The 23,408-nt window shown below is 41.5% G+C and overlaps 1 protein-coding gene across 3 annotated transcripts; it reads right to left on the bottom strand.

The window, feature by feature from the left end:
- Window positions 1–135: 135 nt before the first annotated feature.
- CILK1 (ciliogenesis associated kinase 1) lies at window positions 136–23,182 on the bottom strand. 3 transcript variants are annotated; one of them, XM_080341057.1, is made up of 14 exons: window positions 22,973–23,182; window positions 17,656–17,905; window positions 15,743–15,797; window positions 14,084–14,205; window positions 12,080–12,159; window positions 11,249–11,381; window positions 10,602–10,773; window positions 9,859–10,026; window positions 7,177–7,473; window positions 5,896–6,086; window positions 5,172–5,323; window positions 3,652–3,780; window positions 1,735–1,848; window positions 136–1,268 (listed from the first exon to the last, which is right to left on the bottom strand). In XM_080341057.1, the coding sequence occupies exons 2-14, from the start codon at window positions 17,754–17,756 to the stop codon at window positions 1,114–1,116; spliced, it is 1,869 nt and encodes a 622-aa protein (XP_080197183.1). In that variant the 5' UTR covers window positions 17,757–17,905; window positions 22,973–23,182; the 3' UTR covers window positions 136–1,113. The 3 variants fall into 3 exon arrangements, with proteins under 3 accessions (XP_080197183.1, XP_080197182.1, XP_080197184.1); XM_080341056.1 differs by lacking the exon at window positions 22,973–23,182 and adding an exon at window positions 21,116–21,163; XM_080341058.1 differs by lacking the exons at window positions 3,652–3,780; window positions 22,973–23,182 and adding an exon at window positions 21,116–21,163.
- Window positions 23,183–23,408: the final 226 nt, after the last annotated feature.

Here is a 23,408-nt window from a genome sequence, read left to right on the forward strand (position 1 = left end):
GAGTAAAGATGTACTGAAGTAAACTTAAACTGACTCATTTCCTCTGTATTTTTTTTTCCAAAAATGATTTAAAACAGTGATGAAAATTAAGTCAGCTACACAGATCCTGTTTTCTTAAACTCTGCTGCTGGTGTATTGTATCACTAATATGTTGTTACTTTGAAACCAGATTTATAATTGTTAATACTGTTTCAAATATGTCTTCAGATCTCATATTCCTAACAACAAAGCAGCAGCAGAATCTGATTTTTCTCTTTAGACATCATTAGAATATTTAAATTAATTTAACAGAGGTAGGTCTGCATTCTATTTCCTAGCAAACAATGCCAAGAAGCAACTTTGAAGCGGAAAAAAGAGCGCTGTGTCAGAAAACAGATCTACAGAAGGGTATTCACCCTTCACCAAACAAGAAGACTCCCCGAATTTGGTAAAAGCAAAAGAACGGAGCTGGAAAGCTGGACAGCGGTCCAACAAAAACCTGGTAAAAGCAAAAATAAATACATTTTAAAAAAAGCTTCCCACTGACTTTCAGCTATCTCTCAGTGTCTGCAAAGGAGTTTCAGCTACTGGTCACTCATTCCCTTGATGTCAGTACAAAGCAAATGAGTACAGGACAACAGAAGCTTGGCATCGAGACATGGCATCACTGAAATTACACAGCCTCATTCAGCACGTAAAATTCAGAAAATGTGTAGTGAATGCCCCTTCCTCGCTACTTCTCTTCCACTGCAATATTGCACCACTTCACTTTTTTATCCACTTTTATAAAAAAGTTAAATCTAATAAAGGAAAATTTAATTTTTAAAAAAGTTTGTTATAAAAATTTCTCATATAAAAATGCCAAACCCCCTAAGCCATATATACAAAATGTATCAGATTTTTGAAAATAACTGGACCCAATTATATAACAAAACAATTTTATACAAAAAGGTACAAGATTGCATTCAAATTAATACAAATAAAAGTAAAATAAAAAAACCCTTCAAAATGTCTCACTCATATGAGATCTGTTTCTTTTAAATATACAGGTACACAAAACAGTATATCAAATTGTCTCATGTTATCCATCATTTGATGGGAAACACGCACTGGTTCAGAGAGTATTTCCGCACATCACCGGTGAGCACCATACTTTGCAGACCAGTCAACGCGCCCATGGATCGGGTGAGCTGGTGGTGGGAGAGGCATCAGCCTCGGGGTGCTTTTGGTAGGTGAATTGAAGGATGGCCGTCCAAGATGTGGTCTTACCGACTTCAGAGCAGTATAATCTAATGGATAAAAGAAAACGCTATGAGATAAAGGTTCAGTGAGTAGCTGACCACACTGATCAGCAACCGGATGCAGGTCCACATCCTTATTTCTTCAGGTAATAAGCCTCTTTTTTAAATAGAATTTGCTGATAGGAAACAATAGTGTGGATCCAATCCCTGAAAACTTATCAGACAAGGAGTATTTATATCACTGATTTGACAACCGTGAATTCTGTGCCAGCTCTCACACCAACCTCTAGGTCCCATTGAAATATGCTGTGGATGAAACCACATATTTCATAAACAAAGTAAAAATAAACTAAGTCCTTCTCCATATGAAGTACTGCAAGGTAACTAGCTGTAGTTCCAGTCAGTCAAATATTTACAAATAGAGTAAAGCAAAGACATGTGGTTCAGTGCTGTGGATATACAGCATTACTGGAGTAAGGAGTAAGGTACAAGAAAACTTTGGTACCGTACTTACTAGAAGACGGATCCACAACTGGTGCTAACTGAACCCTCTGCCCACCAGAGCCGATCTCCTTCTTCAGAAATGAAGGGACATAAGCACTAGTTAGAACGCTTGATCCTACAGGCCCTGAAAGAAATAGCAAGGAACACTTGATCTCAACCCAAGGGATCTCCCATGTTATCAACAAATGACAAAAGTGTACATGGATGGGTCAAACTCAAAATCAAGCTTGACCATGGACTGATGAAAACAAGAACTTTGTTGAAAACACTAGAAATCCACAGATCCTACACACGCCTGCATTCAGGAGGCTGTCAGCACCCGACTGTGTTACAGATGAACGGAAACAGGTACAAATCACGCTCCTAGAAGGACAATTTCCATTTCTACCTGAAAACTCAGATTTTTTTTTCAAGGTTTCTCAAAGTTTTCAAAACGTAGCATCTCAGTTGGAATTATTTTGTCTGACTTTCACCAACTGCATCCTATATGTATACTCATGCCTGATTTCTGTGCAGTGAGTCTGGGGCTCTGGTGCCACACAAAGCTCTTACTGAAGCCAATAAGAGTGCAATTTAATAAACTGGGACAGGTGCATGTTCCAGATTTGGAAAATCAGCTACAAAACCTGTCCCTAGGATGAGCAGGAACAGATGTGACTGACCTGTAGGATAAGCTGTAGAATAAGCTGTAGAAACTGGAACGAAAAACAGTCTAGAGTCATAGTGCACATGGACACTAAACACGTCAGCATGCACAGATCAGGCCCATGGCACATAGGCCTATAATGCACAAGAGCAGTAGAGCAGTAGCAAAGCATATTGTGGGAAATCATGGTATTAAGTACAAAAGGGAAAAACTTAATTATATCTTATGCAGCTACAAAAGCGGCAAAAACTTGCAGAAGAGCCAGGAAGGAGACGTGCTACGTATGTAAGGTTCTCATGTAGTTTAGTCATTTACAATATCCTCCCATCTTGAATATTTAAAGAACAATTTTCAGAATAAATTACATGCAAAATCTTAAGTCTTTATTTTTTAAACCAGTTTCTAAAGGCCTAAGAAATGCTTATTGGGGCCAAGATTCAACAGAAATTTTTCCAATCAAACATTTTCATAACAACATATACAAAACAAGTACTTCACTGTGGAACTGTAACATCACATGAAAACCTGAAGCCAAGGAAGATTTATAGAGGGAATACATAGATACAATCTAGAAACATCAACATGTTTAAGTATATTTGGTAAAACCTAATGTGAAAATCAACAAATTAATGACTTCAAATCAAATAACAGGGATTAAATACCTGAAATACCAAATGCCCCAAAAACCTGAAGAAGAAAAATTGAAGAGTTTTTCTTTTTTTCAAATCTACAATTATTCCACTATTTTAAACAGCATCCATTAAAAAACATGATGAGAGATTATTTTATTTCCTTTATTCACATAACAAGAGTGGTGTGTATAGCTAGCTCAGTTTAGATCAACATCCTCTTCTATGACTATTTATATACCAGCTGTCCTAAAACAATTGGGGAACCTGAAAATATGACTTATAAAAACAGATGAGGGAAATTGCAGGTGAGATGAAGTATTTCAGGTTGAACAGACCTAAGCTATCCATCCTTCTCTGTATGTGGTACTTCATAGACTCATAGAATCATTTTGGTTGGAAGAGACCTTCAGGATCAAATCAGACTTTTGGGGACTCATTACAAGAAATTACTTTGTTTCCATTTAAGGTAGTCTCCAAATCAAAGGAACAGTGCTCATAAACTGATTTCAACAGAAATAACAGACACTGTTAGCAAATATCTTCAGAACCAATGACGTATTATAAATAGGTGAACCCAAAATAGAGCTGTCTGGAATTGCAGAGACATCACCCATTATCTTTTCTCAGAGTGCTAAGCACAGCCTCTTACCTGAATTCATCCTGTTAATACTACCTCCCAAAGCAGAAGTTTTCCCAGGCAAACTAGAACTGGGCCAGGCATTCGACGGAACAGACTCTTTGTTTGAAGTGGAGACTGTGCTATTCCTTGTGCTTATTCCTATTGCAAAAATGCAAAAATAACCACGCTGAAATCTGCTACACAGGCTTGCATTAATTTCATCTGATGCACAGTCTTAGAGCAGTTGTGCAGTTCAGTGAACTGAACCAAAACCTTTCCACTCTAACATGCCTCTGGGTTACAGGCCATCCTCTCACATGGGAATGCTATGCTGAACCATGGGCCCTGTTCCTGCAAAGATAATGGTGTAAATAGTTCCACTGGTGTCAATGGCTGCTCTATGCCAGGGAACAGAACCCTTACATCGAGGCCACAAATACTCTCAAGTCACAGAAGATGATCGTTGCTACGTAAATGAAATCTATGCTTCATATCAAACACAACATTTTACAGCTTTTAGCGTAACAGTGGCAAGATAACCTGAGAGTAAATAATGGTAATTACATTTCCCACAGTACTGTACTTGTCTTTGGTGCATCTACTGAAACCACAGATTGTGCAAACAGTTTGCAGTAGAGTTCATATGTCGCGTATTATTTGTATTTAGTATATATCTCATATTTCAGCAGGGTGTCTAACATGCAAGGATGCAATTACAATTTATGGTAAACCAAAGGCAGGCTTGGGATCAATGTGTTTTACAGCCTCCTCTAGTAACACAACTCTTGGCTATCAAAGCTCTACTTAAGCAGTAATCCAATTTGGAAGTCATTGAAATTAATTGTTTCAAGAGAAAAGATCGAGTTTACCATCACGATACCTTCTAGTGTTAATTTTCAAGTACTAGTACTACTAGTTAACAAACAGCTAACACTGCCTTTATAAGCAGAAAAGACAATTCATTTATATCCAGCTTCTTTAAAATATAGGCAGGCATGCTGCCCACCTCCTGTACTTCATCCTGTCCTATTGCTTGTCTCAGTATAGCAGAGGTTAACATGAAGAGAGGCGCATGGTTCCTCTAGAGAAACAGAGATTTGCTTTCTCTAACTCCAAGCTACAAGCAAAGCATATTCCCACTATTAGTCAGCTTCTGTTGCTCATGGCATTATACACTCATGAGGTAAACCTAGGGCACTTCCTTTTCCAGTCTAGGAGACCAGTCTTATCCTTCTTGGGAAAATGGAATAGCTTGGCACGTTAACAGACATTTTCTAACACACTTTAAAGTACAAGATAGTATCCAGCAGGACTAAGTACCAACAATCCCATCCCTTCTTGCAAGCAGGATTTATCTCAGTTGCTAGACTGCTAGAATTTGGTTTCTCTCATGGGCATCTACGTTAGTAAAGCTCTTCCTCTCCTCATCTTCTTTATGCAGTATCCTCCCCCACTGCAAGCTCAAAGGATAAAGCCCAGTGTACCAATGACTATTTCATACTACTGTTGGAATTAACAGAAAGAAGAAGAAATAAGTATTTTTTACTAACCAGGTAGATACCTAGAATGTCTCAAGTAGTGTTGCTTTGCTGCAGAAACTCGCAGTGTGGGAGTGTCCTGCTGTGGAAACGTCACGTGGGAAGGTGCGCTGCTGCCAGAGCCTACAGCATCTGAAGGCTTCAAGTCCAAAATGCTTTCAAATCTATAACACAAAAATTGCTACACTTAGTCCAATTCTTACAGTGCATGTTTATCCGCAGTTGGCCTTCTCATCTCCAGGAATCATTTCCTCATATTGTGTTTGCTAAAGCATAAACACACAGACAACAGGGAATATTTTCAGCCTGAAGCCATACCAGTGCCCTGAAAATCAGATTTGTGCTTCTAGTTCCCTTATATTTTGCTTTTAAAGTTTTTATAAATCACCCAGTAAGTTTTTCTCTGTTGCGTATGACCCTCAGAAACTGTAGCTTAGAGTCACCCAAAACAGTTCATATGCATCGAATACATCAAAATGGTTCATATGTGAAATAGAAAGTATATATTCAAAGATTAACTTGGGAAGACTTAAGCTAAGCATCATTTTCAGTGGGGAAAAATGAAAAAGGAATTGTATAGAAGGGTGCACTGTCCACCAAAATAGGTGTTGCAATTCAAAGATCAGCACGCAACAAGCAGCCAAGGCAAAGACTAACGAACAACATTAAGAAAAAAGAAACAAAGCCTAAGGAAATATGACCAAATAGCACACAAACATAAAAGAAACCAACTCACCTACAAATAGTTTCATCACTCTGCCTCTTCTTGTTTTTCAGGTCTGTCCTCGTGATGGAAGAGCTGAAATCAAGGTCTTCCAAGTCATCCCAGTCTTCAGAACTCTTCACCGTTCTGGCAAGATGTCCCCATCTTCGCCTAGTTTTTGGTTTAAGTTCACCATTTATATTCTCGGTCCCGGCAGATGTTTTCTGTTATAAAGATTGAAAAGAAATGAACCCATGTGTTTACATCACAAACCAGGTGCCAGGAACAAAGACGACTTTTTTTTTTCCCCCCTCAAAGAGTGACAGTGGTAGTTAAGCTTTAACAACAGAATCCTAATCTTTCGTTAAACATGGTAAGAACACAACCTGTAGCCTGTAGACATTATTACATACCTTCTGCATTTCATCCTTTAATAAAGGATGGATCTTGCACTGACAGAATAAAAAATTTCTTAGGTCTCAATTCCAATTCTATTTACATTTCACTATAAACCTCCTAAACAATTAGCTCATGCTCAATTTTTATTTATTGATTCATCTTGGGAGTACAAAACTGCAGGCATGTTCATGTTTCCACAAGCCCGTACCTAGATACTTAACAAAACATCTTTCTTGAGGGACAGTGCAGGTACAAATTTGTGCCTCTCATCTATTTAAGCTCATCAGTACGTTTTAACCTTGCACAACTCTGTATATGGCCAGTGCAGACCCTGCTTCAGACCGATCTATTAGCAGCAGTATTCATAGTCTGCTCTCATCATCATGAGTCCAGTCTCCTTGTAAAATCAACAGAAAAGGTAGCTTCTGCTGAAAGAAGAATCTTTTGTTTTCCATGGCCAGTACAGAAGCCCAAAGGGACTATTATTCTCAGTTACAGAAATTTGATGCCTTAAATGGATGAAGGCAATAGCTTCCCTACCTCTCATTTCAATACACTTTAGCTTAATACTTTGCTCTCTGGCATCAGTCTCATTAATATTCTGACCACTGTACATCCTTTTTGCTTGTATGAAATCACAGTGTCAACCTTTAAGTGGTGCTTTACAACACAAGTAAGCATAAAATGGCTTTGAAATGAGAAAATGACTTGCTTGCTTTACAGCAATTTGATTTAGATTCCAACAGAGTAACTTTCCATTTCTAGCAGAAAGTTGTAAACTATTCTTTATTCCCATTTCATGTCTTTTTAGTAAAGTATCAGAATCTCATGAAAGAGAACAAGAAAAAGAAACACAATTAAGGAAAAAACAGGCAGTATATCAGGAAGCATATCTTAAGCTAGGTAGACCTTTACCTGCTGAGGAACCTTATTGTGAATTGCAGGCAGAAGAACCTGGTTAGACTTATCTTCCTGTAAGTAGTTACTGTGCTCGGCCCCCATGTTGTCTGTCTTATATGGGTACATCAAGTGCTGAGAAGACTGGTTTTGTTGAAAAGGCCTTGATGAAATGCGGGCATGAGGTTTCGGAGGGGGTTGTGCTGGAGGTACAGGCTTAATATGCAGAGATGATTTATTATGCAGTTCCTTTTGTTTCCCGAGTTCCTGAACACCCAGGGCATGCCCAACCTGGAAGTACTGATATCGAAGTGCCTAAAACATAATTAAGATGTTAGGATCCACCTTAGGAAAACAAAGTTTTTAACTTACCCTACCCTTGTGTAACAGTACGAATTTAATTCCCTTTTTATCTGGGGTGGGAAACAGCAGAAGACCCATCTCTCAACACCAGATTCTAGTGAGTACAATCCACGTCAGAATAATGCTGCAACAGTAAGGTTTCAACAGATATCATGTTATCAAATCCTCTGTGGACTTCCACAAAAGGAAGAGGTTCTGCAGAAGCAAGACAACCATGTAAATGGTACCCAGCAGCATGTTTCATTATGTGCTGCCTCTTCATGTGCGTCTGCGTGTACATGTGCAAACACATGCACACCTGTCATCATAGATTAAGCCATCAAGACTTGAATGACTCCTGAGACACCCCATCTCTTCCAGTTTCCAATTCCAAGAGTCAATCAAGCGAAAGAAATAAAACCTTTATGAAAAACAGCCTCTCTCTTCTTCAGAAGACGTTGGTAGAAATATCTTTATCCTGCCTTACAAGTAATTAAGGAGTTGTCAGTAAAGGCAATTAATCTCTGCTCATCTTGATGTTTCAGGTCCACTCATCTTCCCAAAGACTTTTCACTGAAAAATAAGCTTCTAAAAGCTCAGAATCCTCAACATATTTGCACTTTACTGTAAAATATTTGTTAATGGCTCTTAATACCAAGCTATAGTCAATATTTTTTGCTTTTCAGTATGTTTGAGAGTTCTCCATCTATTTTACTTTGTAACTGTTTTAATTAGCTTTAAAACTTTTTATTACAATTTGTACTGAAGGTCTGCTCTAATCACAAAGCTTCAGCTATGGTTTTATTGCAGTCAAGTCAGATTTGAACCTAGAATGACATCTGGTTTTCAAAAGGTTCCCTGTTCATTTCATTAGCTGGGTACCACCACTACAGTACTGATATCTGAAATCAGTGGCAACTGTCAACATCAACTGGTCCATTATATGTGCAATACTGTTACTTGGGCTATGCTTACGTACAGGATGTTGGGACATATCCACAGGGCAACTGAGCTGAGCATGCCCTGCAAACTGCCTTGCATAAGCCAGCTTTATCCAGGCAATGCTGGGCTGGATGAGCAGGTGGCAATCAGTGGAAGAAAATCTGTCTGGAGGCCAGTAGGTATGAGTGTACCCCAGAAGTCAAGATTGGAGCAAATACTGTTCAACATCTTCATTAATGATGGTGATGCAGAGTGCACCCTCAGCGAGTTTGCTGATGACACAAAACTGGAAGTAGTGGCTGATACAGCAGAGGGTTGTGCTGCCATCCAGAGGGACCTCAACAGGCTAGAGAAAAGGGGCTGCCAGGAATCTCATCAAGTTCAACATGGAGAAAGAGCAAGTCCTGCATCTGGGGAGGAACAATCTCATGCATCAGAACATGCTGGGGTCAACCACCTGGAAAGCACCTTGGCAGAAAAGGACCTGCTAGACACCAAGTTGAACAGGAGCTACCAATATTCCCTTGCTGCAAATAAGACTAATGGTATCCTGGGCTGCACAAGCAAAAGTGTTGCCAGCAAGTCAAGGGTGGTGATTCTTCCCCTCTGCTCAGGAGTGGTGAGGCCACACCTCAAGTGCTGTGTCCAGTTGCAGCCTCCCCAGCAGAAGAGAGATGGACATAATGGGGAGTCCAGTGAAGGGCCATAAAGACAATTAAGGGATCAAAGCATCTCACATATGAGGAAAGATTTAAGTGAGCTTGGACTGTTCAGCCTGAAGAATAGAAGGTGAAGGGGGATCTTATCAAGGTATGTAAATACCTGAAGGGCAGGTGCAAAGAACATGGAGCCAGGCTCTCTTCAGTGGTGCCCACTGCCAGGAGAATAGGCAATAGGCAGAAACTGAAACACAGGAGATGCTCTCTGAACATCAGTAAACAGGTTTTTACTCTGTGAGGGTGACTGGGCACTGACACAGGTTGCTGAGGGCAGGGGGGTTGGACCAGGTGACCTTCAGAGGCTCCTTCCAACCTTCACCATTCTGTGATTCTATGGCACGTAGCAACAGAATCACAGAATGTCCTGAGTGGGAGAAAGAATGGCATCACAGCCTTCCGCTATACATCCTGCCTTCACTCTGCTGCCATTCATAGTCATTGGATTATACTTAATTCAGGTGTACTTATATATGCTGTGATCACACATGTGGCCATTCAGCACACACGCCATGCAGTTGATGCTACCTGCGAAAGACTGATTACTCTCCTTTGTCTTGCAAATTGTTCTTGGCTTCTGCTCTTCTCCCTTATAAGAACTGCACTCCTGAGCAACTGTTAGTTGAGTGTCTATAAAAGGTGTCTTGTAGTGAAAGAAAGTGCACCATGCAGATGTGAGAAAAAGAAAACAAAACCAAACCTGACTAGCTGCTGGCCGCTTTTTGGGGTCCCACTGCAGCATGTCTCTCATGAGCTGCACTGCTTCACTGCTAGCATTAGGTATGAGGGTTTTTAGGTTGTTAGGTACACACTGAGGCCAGCGAAAATTCATGGAGGCTGAAAGTTGGTAGCCTTCAGGCCAGTCATTCTGGAAGAATAAGATTTTGAATTATAAAAACAGTTCAGCTGTAAAATACAGTGTCTAGGTACACTAGCGTATAGTCTCCTATCAGTAACAGACTATGTCCAGCTTGCTCTAAACTCTTAAAGATTTCACTAGTAATTTTCACCTTAATCCTCTGGTAAGAGGTAAGTCTTGCTTTGCATCTGACCAAGCCAAAGCCACAAATGGAATCAGGACACAGAAGTATTGTCATGATTCCAATTTCTAGCCTCTTAAACCATAGGTTTATATGGAATATGCAAGAGAAAACGAAACTTCCACCTAATGAAACCACAGTCTAATTACTTTTTTTGCTCTTCAGGGGTCTCTTTCTCCTCCCCTAAATGTCAAGTTTTATGGCAGAATTACATAGCGCTTATTTCACAGAAAATAAGTTTTAATTTAGTTTACTGAGATTATTTAATTTAGTATCTGAGATGAATACTGTATGGTAGCAGTAAGTGCGAAAATTGATTATTTTTATGCTTACTGCTCTTGTGCTATTCTGTATTTTAGAACACTTGTAGTATTATTGCAGTGTGGAATGCCACTGTAGCTACCTTCTTTGGCGTCCCCAAGACTTGGCAAATTTTGAATATAGTATCAATTTCACTGGCGCCTGGGAAGAGAGGCCGCAGTGTGTAAACTTCTGCCATTATACAACCAACAGCCCAAATATCTATCGGAGAACTATAGCTGGTGGATCTCAGAAGGACTTCAGGAGCCCTGTACCTGTAAGAGAGAGAAAAAAAAAGAAAAGAAACAAATCCCAAAAATCCAACAATCAAAACAACTCAAACAGACATATATGAAACCACTCAGCTCTTCATTCTTTGCTGCTAAGAGCAAATACCCTTTAAAAATTCCTATTCTTTCCTATCCTATAGACAAGGTTTCATTTTTTTCTAGAATGAAGAACTAAAACCTACATAAACTCTTCTAAGCTCTCTAATGCCTTCCTGACACGCAGCAATCCCAGCATGTCTCACCTGCCTTATCAGGTCCTTTCTCAGTTCCTGTGCTGCTGCTGCCATCTGTAAACTACCTTGCATTAATTGAAGCTTTTCAAATTATGCTGAGCTTAAATAACAGTTTAATAAAGAGGAGGCATCAAAACTGGAACTACCTTCAGCACAAATGTAATACTTTACTTCTTCAAAGGCTTGATTATAAGTTTCACACAATGCAGACAAATACCAGCACCTACCATCTGGTGGATACATAGTCGGTGTAGGGAGGTCTAGATCGAATTTCTCGAGCTAAGCCAAAATCTGCTATTTTCACAAGTTCCGGTCCCATGCAAAGGAGGTTTTCAGGTTTCAAGTCTCTGTGAAAGAACCCTAAAATTCAAATGAAATATTGACGTGCATTGCAATGTCACCTCTAGCTTTACAGGCCTCTGACTTCCAGGACTTTGGCCACTGATGATCACCCTGAGAGCTGACCAGCAACATACACTACAGGGTACTTAGCACGCAGAATTGCAGAGGGCAGCAAAACATGTTGAGGGAGTTATCATTAAAATAAGTAATTGTTTTTGTTAGTAAAGTGGGTCTTGTTACTACTGGCTGGTACACCAGCTTCAGCTTTTACCATTGTTGCAAAAATTAGTTGGCATGCCATGCAATGAAAGCTGTTTGTCACTCAGATTGTATCTTACAGAAAACATGCATTTTATTCTGGTATCTATGGGTACCTTGAGAAATGAGTAATTATCGCTTTATTCTCAATGTCATGGAACCACTACATCAAGAAATGTCCCCATTAGGAGTAGATGAGTTTTAGAAAGTGGCCAGCTACCGGTTTGAGAAAGTAGAAATCTAGAGAAAAGGAACTAAGCAACACCCCCCAGATCAAAATATCAGGCAACTATAAAATATGGATATTTTCAGTAATCTGAATCTCTCATACAGTGTCATTCTTTCGATCACTTCCTGTACTGAAATTAGTAACGTAACTGTTAGTGTACTCATTAAAAAACTTACATAGACACTATCTTGCTCTAATTCAAAATGTTTACAGCTAAAACATAACCTACCATGCTTATGGATAAATGCAAGCCCTTGCAGGATCTGATACATAATATTCCTAACTGTAGACTCAGGAAAGAGTTTGTTTCTGTGGGATAAAAGGGAGAAAATAAATATTAATGATTAAGCTCACACACCAGCTTATACTATCTAATGAACCAAAGATAAAAGGTAACAATGACAATAAAAGTTAGATGCATTTTAAGCACTCATATGTACTTTATTTCTCCAACAAAATTTACTAGTATTTGCAGAACTGCCATATTACATTCTGTTAAGACTACGTGACATCAAGCTAAGGCTGTGTGGGACAGTAAATCAAAAAATGAAAAAGAAAAAAAAATTGGCCAAACTGAACAAACCTTAACATGTACAGTTCATCAGCCACGCTCCTCAAGATAGCAAGGGTTCATGTTAATTTAGTGCTTTTCATGCACAGTTTCTTCTCTCCTCTCTTCTAATGCACATATAAGCCATACTTTTGACTTTACCTTGTTATTACCTAGCAGCTGTTGTGCTACTTCCTTCTCTGTTGTTATCTGAAAAACAGTCTCATCTGCTACTACTGAAAACAAGAGTTTCTTCTCATAATATTCAGGTGAGCAGATCAGCCATGGCAGGTGGTTTAATGATAGCCCCTCTTACCAGCTGCCCCTCCACATGCCAAAACAAAGCAGAGATGGGCTGGGATGGAAATCAGTGACTATTTTGCTCAGAAAGAGCCTAACAGTGAATAAAGAAGAAGGCTGGGTCCTTGTTCAATTTCCTGAGCTTGATTTCTCTCAAAAAAAAAACCTGACCGTCACATATTTCAGAAGTGAGATCAGCTACTAGAGTCAGATTTTCATATTTGCTTGCTTATTTTTTAAATTACAGCAGAAAGAGAGTTGTATTTCCTCTACAGTCCCTTCCAGCAAGACTGGCAATTTTAACTAAGACTTTAGCAAATAAATCTTATTCTTAAAGGTTTGACTTATACAATGCCTAAGCCCAAGCCTAGCTACACTGTAGAGAATATGATGTGTAGCACACTTTTACAGACATCTGCCCTCTTTGTTTTCATAAGGAGGTAGGATATATCAAGCATTTCTAAGAAATTTCTAAAGATAATTGGTTTGTATGTTATGCACTCAAACTATTTTCTCACAGTTCATCTTTTCATATAATTAATAATCAGCATCCATACATATGTACACAATTTAGTTGAAGTTGTTCTATACCTGTGCATGCACAGTAAGTATTTTTATGCTTAAAAAGGTATTTTATGTAGTATTCAGAGATATAACAATAACCTTACTGTGTTAAATCAAGTAAGATTGCTGTCATCTCCCAGGCTGATTCTATGGCCCATAAAGAGATAATGGCCTCTTCAGAGAAAATTCAAAGGAGGGAGCTATTTTGCCCTGAGTTATCCTCTGGAGGACGCTATCACAGTCCAAAGGCTAAAATAAAGACTTTATTAACGCTCTAGCAAATATCAAAAAGCTAGACTTCACTGAGAACGGTGACAAATGAAATAAACAGTCTTTTGACATGTCAGTTCAAATTGCATGGAAAAAAAAATTCCTAGAACAAATCCAGAATTTGATCCCTCATGATTATCATTTCAGCCACTTTTTATTTATTCATTTATTTGAGGAAGGCATAACAGAAGAGGTGGTGGTACCACCCTCTAATAGAAAAAGCATTGCTGGAACCTGGAAATCAAAAGCTCTAGGTTCAACACCTCTTCAGCATGAGGGCTGTTACAAGTCCACAGTTCCTAACTCTCAGAAGAGTGCCCTACTTATGTGCCAGGCTAATCTGGGAAGAGACACTGGAAAATCTCACTGAACTGCTTGGGATATGCTCAAAGGTGACAGCCACAGCTTCTACTGTAGCACACAGCTTTAAGCCATAGTGATCTAAGCTTAAACAAATGATCCAAAGTCCTTGGAAAAGTAATAGGGGTGTTAGAAGCACATTACGCAAGTAATGAATTTATATCAGGAATGGGTTACGATGTTACATACCTTTCTTTCATTAACTGATAAAGATTTTCCTTCATGTATTCAAACACAAAATACAGATGATCATTTTCTCTGATAACTTCTTTCAGTTTTACTACATTGGCATGGTTTAATTTCTTCAAAGACTAGAAACAGAAAAGACAAACAGGATTTTACAAGGGTTTTACTCTAATGAAAAAAAAAAAAAACAACAACTATTTTGCTCATGCAGAATACTTGGCTCCAAAAACTCCTTACTATTTTAAATAATCAGACAGCTCTGAGAACAAAGATCAGATCTCCAAGCATTACCAGATGCACATATAGTATACTCATTAATTAAATGTGCTCATCATTCAAAAGCCAGCTATCTGGTATCATAGGAGGCACCAGAACAACTGCATTTGCTCTATAAGTAACTTTCTACTGGCAGAATTCACACTCTTCTTGTACTTGCACTGGCAATAGTCAGGTTAGACTCAGGAGAAAATATAACTCTGGAAATTCTCCCTTGGTATTGTGGATTAACCTTGGCAGGTAGCTGAGCTCGCTTATCCCTGACAGTGAGACGGGGGAGCGAATTGAAAAAGTAAAAGTGAGAAAACTCATGGATTGAAGTAAACACAGTTTAGTAAGTAAAGCAAAAGTCACAGACACAAGCAAAGCAGAAGAAGGAATTCATTCACTGCTTCCCATCATCAGGCAGGTGTTCAGCAATCTCTAGGACAGCAGAGCTCCAACACACATAACGGTTACTTGGGAAGATAAACATCATCACCCTAAACATTTCCCCTTCTTCCACCAGCTTTACATACTGAGCATGACATCATATGGTGTAGAGTATCCTTCTGGTGAGTTGGGGTCAGCTGCCCCAGCTCTGCCTCCTCCCAATTTCTTGTGCACACCCACCCAACTCACCGGTGGGGAAGTATGAGAAACAGGGAGGTCTGAGGTTGTGCAAGCACTGCTCAGCATAACTGAAACATCTCTGTGTTATCAACACTGTTGTAGTCACAAATCCAAAACACAGACCCCTACAAGCTGCTATGAAGAAAATTAACTCTATCCCAGCCTAAAGCAGCATACTTGGGTCTTCATTCTCCCCTTTTTTAGATTTTCAGTGTATTCTGAGTTCATTCTTGCTGTAGCAACAGAGTACCAATATGTGGTACTATGAGAAAAGTGACTTAGCATTTCTGCATGTTTGCAACAGTGGTAGCAGACACTAGAAATTAAGGGAAGTTCTTAGAACATATCACTAAAGCTTTGCTGGTGTCAGAATTTCATGCTAAGTGTCTGCCCCCAAACCAAATATCCAGAAATAACTGCATATACAAAGGTTACTGCTGAGCAAAGGGCATGTGTTCTCAAGCCCTAAAAAACAAATACCAATTGACTTCAGGTTTTGTGATAGGAAAGCTCTCTCACCACTCACTGCAAGAACCAAGCAGCTCTCTACAACCACATGATTTTTTGTAAGATTACAGAACTTTAATAAGAATTTTTGTGAGATTACAGTCACCCCGTTCAAATACAAAGCCAGAGAACAGAACTGTAATACCACATGCCACAGCTCATGTTGGGGGGGACTTTTTGATAAAAGGGGTGGAAATAATTTTATGTTACCCCAATATGTGACAGGGATTGTCTAATTTTAAGTCAATAACTGAATGGAACAAGTACCTTAACCTCTCGAAGGTTCATACATTCCTCCCAGGAATAAAACTTTCTCTTCATTCTACAATAGTAGAGGGAAAAAAACCAATTAATACATGGTCAATATCAGCCAGTCTTAGACCTGTAAGTCTCATTGCATCTTAACAATTCAGTTCTTCCATCAAAATATAAGGTATTATCTTCTTTGTCAAAGAACTTTAGATCTCTAGACAAGGTACACTCTAATAGAATTTAAAAGCACTACTATTACACAGGATTGCCTTTTTTCATATATATATATGTATATCTTGGTACAAAAATTTCAAAGCCTTTAACAAGTCAGGGTATGCTATTTTTCTTTCCAGGGTACAATGTGATGGAGTAGAGTCTAACTGTAAAGACAAGAAGGGTTACAACAGTTATCAACAACTCCGACTAAATATTGAAACAAATCTAATGAAGACCAAATTACATCACTTCACTGTGTCTTTAATTTTATCATATTCTTCTTGCTCCTCTTATCTATATTTTGATTTCTCTGTAATTTCAATATCTTTCCCCTCTAAGTTGTATTTCTTCATTTTTCCGTGTTCACTGCTTCCCATGTTTCTCTCTCCCTCCCAAATCACATCTATCACGCCAACTGCTTTTTGAATTTTGCCTTTCAAGCTTCTCAGCAACTCAAACAGGAACAAATTTCTGCTTTGTTGTAAGCCAGAATATAACTCTGAACATAGTATTGGTGTGTAAAATATGGTCTTGTTTGTTCATATGTATTTTGATTATGACTCAGTTCTTTCATACATTAACTCTATGCTTTAGGACCAATAGGATGAAAGGTCACGTGTATACATGCACAAAGAGCACGCATTAAACTTATAAAAATACCCAATTGCTTAGTGTCTGGATTTCGGAGGGAGTTAAGCACCCTTTGAAGATCTGAGTCTTTGTTACACACTAATAATAATTCAGTATTACTTATTATTGTAGCAAGGTTCCAGTTTGTAATCACCTCTTATAATTGGAATAGTTTAAGAACTATAAGCCCTTCATTTCATGAAGGGGTCTGTACTATTTTTTTGTTTTAGCAGTGTTTTTGCAGTTACTGTCTTGTGCATTCAGCCACCAGGCCATTTAAATTCTTAATAATGAATTGGCATTAATGTGTAAGCTAAGAGAGTATCATCTTCTGATTTGTTCTGAAATTTTTTGAGTTTATGCCATGCTGCAAAATGAAAATCAAAGGTGCCTCTGGCAAGGTTTCATACAGAAAAAATAGCCTCCACACAGAGGACTTAGAAAGTTGCTAAAGCCAGCTATTGACTGTTCATACAAAACAGGATTGTACTGAAAGCTCTTTTGACCAGTATGTCGCTGGGTCATGGTCGGTATTTCAGGAAGGTGCCTGCAATGCTTTACAGCCATCTCTTACCAGAACTAGGACAAATAAGCCATTTACAAGCTAAGGTCACTGCTGAAGCGGCAGAGAAAATACAGTGGATTTCTCAAGGAATTTTAAGAAAATCTTAAGCTGAAAAGACTAACTTGTAACTGCATATAAAGATAATGGAAAATGGGATTCATTATGTTAATTATCAGTGCGGTATTACCATTACACTGGAAATTAGACCATGAAACATATGTTTCATGTGAGGAGCAGGGAAGAGGCTGCAGATTCCAAAGCACCATTGCAGAACACTTGTTTGACTGCATGTAGTAGCAAAGCACGGTTACAATAACCCAGTACATCTCACCCTCCTTATCTTATGCTGAGGCTCTAGAGAATATAAGGAACCTGAGCTTTGCATGCTGCCCCAATACAACTACAAATACAAATGTGTGCAGTGTGAAGTACTCAAACCAGCATGACCAAGTGATGCAGACCATAGAATGGAAAAACCTGGACCATCCACTCTTAAGTAACAAATGAAAATACTTACTTTTTAATGGCTATTAGCTCTCCAGACTCAATGCTTCTCCCTAGGAGGACAGAGCCATAGGTCCCATCGCCAAGCTGTCTGATAGTTGTGTACCTATTCATGATGAGGATATTTTAGCTGCAAATGCATTTCAGTCCTTAGTGTTTCTTCTCCGAGTGTAACCAGTTCTTTCTGTGGCAGCATAAATATAGAGCACTCAGGACAGTGTGAACAGTTGCAGGAATCATGTTTTCAAGACTTAGCCTTTGGTCTGAAAGCACAGAACATAATCCATTTGATTTCTGTACCCTTCTAAGATTGCTTGCTTGCAGACTCTTCTCCTCCAAGAGACAGGCCCTGTAAGCTACAAACACACACCTGCCTTGGTTACCCACCCAAAAGAGTCAAGCCTGTATCTGGACGTAACTGGGTATGATCCCCAAATCCACTTTTACAGTCAAGCTAGAGGTACCTTACAGCAAGCTTGCAGGCAGCCCTAGCGGGAAAAACTACTACTGAAAGCAGAGGATAAAGTCTCACAGCTTAGAGAAAACAGTTTGCTATCAGAAAAATGAAGCATTCTAGGAGGGAATCTGCTCTACCCAAATTATCAGACATATAAGTCGTCACTCTCACAGGCCATACTGTCATCAGTTAAAACAATTTCCTGACTTTTCATAAGGTCCTATACTAGAGATACAGCCATATGTATTCCCTTAAATCTTCAGAGGAAGAATATTATATTCATGCCAGATAAGACCACATGTATTTCACTACAGTAGCTCTAAGCATGAATCAGTTGCTAGGAGTAGTGGATATATTATACCATCTGTCCAACCTTTTGTCCTGACACTGCAGGAACAATGGAATAGTGATAATAAAGAAAAAAAAAAAAGTTCTTATTCCATCATTTAACCTAATTGCTGATAACATTTGCTACACTTTAGTTTAGAACAAATGTGGTCTATTCTGTGTAAATTAATCACACATTTGGAATAAAATAGAATTACACTGCAATAAGAGTTTTGTCCCCACATTCTGTCTTTCATCAGTTCTAACAGGACAGCAACATCTTTGGTGGGTGACTTTTCCCTTTTTAACCTGCATTTCAGCTACACTTCCACAATTTTTTAGCAGCCTTAAATCTTTCCTCCATCTCATTTCACGGAGACACATTACAGTTTTAAAAGTAATGGGATTATGTTGTTTGAACTCTGAACTGACATTAATGCAGAGCCACAATCCTGTGGGTACAAGATGTCATGAAGATCCTTTGTTTTTAGTCTTCTAAGCCCATTAGTCCCACTAACACGGCCTCAACAACAACAAAAACCCACAAGAACTAAGAAATGTGAGGTTAATATACCTTTTGTCTATTTTACATATCGTGTATGGAAAGAAACAGCACATCTCTAACACTATGAATAGACACTGAGTAGTGGCTCAGACAGGCAGGAGGAATTGCCCTTTTGCAGTACCAGCTTCTCTCCACACGCTCTACAGAGAACCAGAATTGATCACCTTCAATTAGAGATCTAATCCCACATTTTGAACTACTCAGCAAGGAACACAGAGCCTGTCTTTGGCACTTTGGAGTACCAGTTTCTTTTTGGTTAGTTTTCAGGCTGTGCACCTGCACGGCATAAAGCCAAGCTCAGGCAGTGTTCTGCATCCAGGCTGACAAGCTTTGGTTACTCCAGCTCGTCAATATCTGGATGGCAACTCAGAAGGCTCGGCCCCTACATCTTTATTCAGATCCTTGCCGAAAATTTCAAACAACAAAAAAGCCTTGCACAGTCTCCTAGCCCAAAAGTGTAATATTTTTTGGTATCCAAACAAATAATTTTATACAGTAACTTCAAAGAGAAACAGATGGGACTTGAGGATTTTTCAGCGCATACTCCTCTAATGACAGTGTTCCAAAATGGTAATCATAACAGATGGGAAGGTTTACAATTCACGGACCATTATGCTGTCCCTGGCTTACCATTCCCACATCCCTTTCCAGGGGACTGCAACTGCAGACTGGAGGAGAATCTTTGCCTCATATTTGATAACCACAGCAAACCAAAAGATGCGTAACACGGCTGGAATGTGACATTGCTAGTAATCACCACCAACAGCTATCATGGCTGGATCATTTGTCTGATGTCTCTTCAATAGATGAAGTGGCAAACATAACTGCCTACTCCTTACTGTGGATACTAATTTAAGCTCCTCTCTCTTCCACAGCCACTGATTTTCACAGAACTTGTAAGAAATTATCAGGATTCCAACTCTGCTGTGAAACATGACCAAACCAGACAATAGAACTGAAATATTTTTGAGGCACAAAGGGGAGGCAAAGAACCTCAGAGTCAAAAACAGCCATAAAATAGAGATTTCAGTGAGGAATGCATGTTAAAAAACATGCCATGACGCACAAAAGTTAACACAGTTCCTATGGAAGCACAAATCCACTGAACAAAACCTAAATACGGTCATCTTTGGTTAATTAAATCAGTACCATTTCTTGTTGGGCTCAATAGTGGAGCTGTTTTCAAAAGTCTGTTTTATTCTGCAAGATTTATTTTCTATCTTTACCACCTCCTGCTATCTCTCACTTTCAACTATGAGCATAAACTAAGCCTTAGCCTTAGACTGCTTCACCTAAGTGGAGTCCCACTGCAAAGAGCACGAGTCTCTGCAAAGCAGTTTGCAGAGCTACAACATGTACAACCTAGTCTAAAACAATCTAGGCAAATTCGCATCACTGGGGCTGTAAATACAAACTGCAAAACTGTCTTGAGTAAAAGACTGTGTTGACACTTCAAGAAAACAGTAAAAGCCTTGTTTTCACTATATTGTAACGCTGTGTTCAGACTGTACCTCGCCTGCCGGCCCACCCCCGCCCGAAATCAGCCAGCAAAGCCCCTTTAAAAGCAATCCTAATTTAATGTACCAAGCTTATTTTCTGAAGTATAACTCAAACTTACTATTTCGCATATGAACATGTTAAATGAGAATCCTCTCCCGTTCGGAGGGCTGCAGCGCTAAGAACTGAAAGTGAAACTGGCTCACTCTGCCGAAGCTGAGAAACGCAAACAGTAAACAACCAGCAAGTGCCTTTCAAAATGCGTCCTGTGCTTCGGCAATAACCTGGAGGTGTTACTAGCGGGATGCACAGAGACGGGCGGGGTTTCCAGCCGCGGGTTTCCAGCGGTGTTGTCCCAGCAGCCGCTGTTTGTTTGCTGGTGAGGGCTCTGGGGTGCCCCTGGCGCCGAGAGCCGCGGCAGGAGCAGCGGGGGCCCGGGGCAGTAGTGCGATGGCGGGGGGCAGCCCGCCCGCCGCCACAGACCAGCTCGGGACTCCCGCCCGGCCCTCACACCGAGGCGGTGACCGACTCCCGGCCCCGACACACGCGAATAACCCCGCTCGGTCATTTATGGCCCTGGAACGCTCCGCTTCCCTCCCGCCGTACGGATCTCCCCGCGGTACTCACGGCGTGCGCCTCTTCCCTCCTCCAGCCGAGCCCCAGCCTGCGGAAGCCGCACCGAGGCCCCTAATGGCGGCGCTGCGGCGCCGCCGCCCCCCGCGGCTGCCACCGCGGCCCTCTGGCCCAGCCTGCGCCGCCCCGGACGCGCTGCGGCCCACGGCGGCCGCCGAGCCCATAGCGCGGCCCGCCGCGCCCCCCGCCCCGGCCGCTCCCCGCCCGCCGGCGGTGGGGCTCCCCGCGGGGGGTAGCGCCCCACGACCGCTCACCTCCGCGCCGCCCGGCCGGTCCCCTCGCAACAGGGAGGGCAGCGAGGGCCCGCGGGCCTCGTTGGCGCGGCCTCGGCGGCGGGGATGGTTTAGGGGTCTCCCCAAAAGTGGGCGGCTGTCGGGGGGTCTCAACAGACGGTGGAGCGGCACAGCACTACTACTGCCAGGGTGGGGATTACGGCTGAGCTGGATTTTAACGTAATTAAAAAAAATAATAATAAATCCTCTGATGACTGGCCTCTCTCACACCCCCAAGAGGAGTTTAAATAACAAAACAGGGACACAGAAATGCCAAAATGTGAACACATGGCAAGAATACCGACGTTTTAACCACTGCCCAGGGGGCCTAAGCTTGCTCCAGCAGGGTCAAGCTAAGAAATGGAGGCGGGGGAGGCAGAAAGGAAACCCAGAACAACGAAAAATTGGCCTTGAGCAGCTGATCATCAGATTTGACTGTAATAATGGTTCTGTAAGTCCTAGCTTCTTTTTGCACTTCTTCATTTAGGTTTTAAAAGTAAAACATAGAATTACTTCCCAGCGTTTGCAAGACAGGGTGAGCTGGTGGCATAAATCAGGAGCATGGCACAGCCAGCTCCTCTTGTTGGAGAGTATTCTACATCTGCAAATCCCACAGTGAAATACACTTATTTAAGACATTCATTCATTAAAAAGGTGTGACGGAACTCTGAAAAGCTCTAGATGCCCCAACCACCCACATCTAAATAGAGACTGGTCTTTGGAACATTTATGCTTCCTACACTGAAAAAAGAATAATAATGAAAACGGTTAAAATTATCTCCTAGGGACATGCATGACTCTCAGTGAAGCCAGTAGGAGCCATGCATACTTACTTGGAAAGATTGCTGGTTTAAGTCATCCCTATTACATCTCATGCATAAACATGTACCAGCACCCAGCCCAGGGACAGCCCTAGTGCCCTGTTTTCCTGTTGCCAGAGGCTTCTTCACACCCAGGCAGGAAGCCCAGCAGCTTTGATTCCAACCCTGAACTAGAAAGCAGCATTAAAGATTACCAGTTGTATTCATGATTATCTGAAAAACGCATCTGCACTGCTGTCATCCCAACCATTCACACAGAGTCCACCACCATGCCAGTACCCAGAGGCATCGCCAGCCCTCCTACCCAAACCACCCTGCAGTCCCCCACCACCTCCAGCTGCCCAGCCAGGGATGGGGACTGGTCAGGCAGACGGCCCCATCACCTCTCACACTCTCTGCAGAGCAGCGCTACAGCCACCAGGATCTGAAACCCACTGCGGGTGCCCCATTTCTGCGCCACTCAACCGCCCCTGGCCACAGCCACCTGCCCCACTGCCATCTCCAGACACCTGCCTCCTTTTGCTCCTAAAAACCTTCAGGGCTGTAGATACAGGTAAGGGTTCACAGGTCATATGTAAAGACCCACACATCTGGTTTTCTTCTGAAAAAAAAAAAAGAACATTACTGTAATACAGATTCAAGCCCCCAGTTTTAGTCCTATTTTATAAAACCTGATGAGGTGCAGAGGGCGCACATACTGACAGCTCACTGAAGGGGACGGGCAAAGGACATTCACATGACCTCAGCAACATTATTACCTATACAACCGCAGTACCAGCCACTCCTTTGTTACCCCGGTTTTAATTTGTCTCTAACGAGGCCCCGCTCTGCCCGCAGCCACAGGGGAAACGGCTGCTCCCGCACCGAGCCCTACTCCTGCCGACAACGGGCCGAGGGGCCGCGCCCAGGGGGTGGGAGGCCGCCCGCGGGGTCCGGACATCGCCGCCTTCCCTCGGCTCCCGCACCGGAGCAGCAGTCACGTCCCGGGCCGGGCCTCAAGCAGAGCACCGACTCCGCGGGGAGCCGGCGCCGGCTGCCGGGACCGCCGCCCGCGAGGACTACACTTCCCGGCAGCCTCTGCTCCGCCGCCGGGCGGGGTCGGCCTGGGGAAGCGCCGCTTCCCAGCCGGCGCACCCGCAGCCCAAGGGGATGTCGCCCGAGGACTACATTTCCCAGCAGGCAGCGCGCCGCAGC

Source organism: Nesoenas mayeri (assembly GCF_963082525.1).
Source record: "Nesoenas mayeri genome assembly, chromosome: 3".
Classification (NCBI taxonomy): Eukaryota; Metazoa; Chordata; class Aves; order Columbiformes; family Columbidae; genus Nesoenas; species Nesoenas mayeri.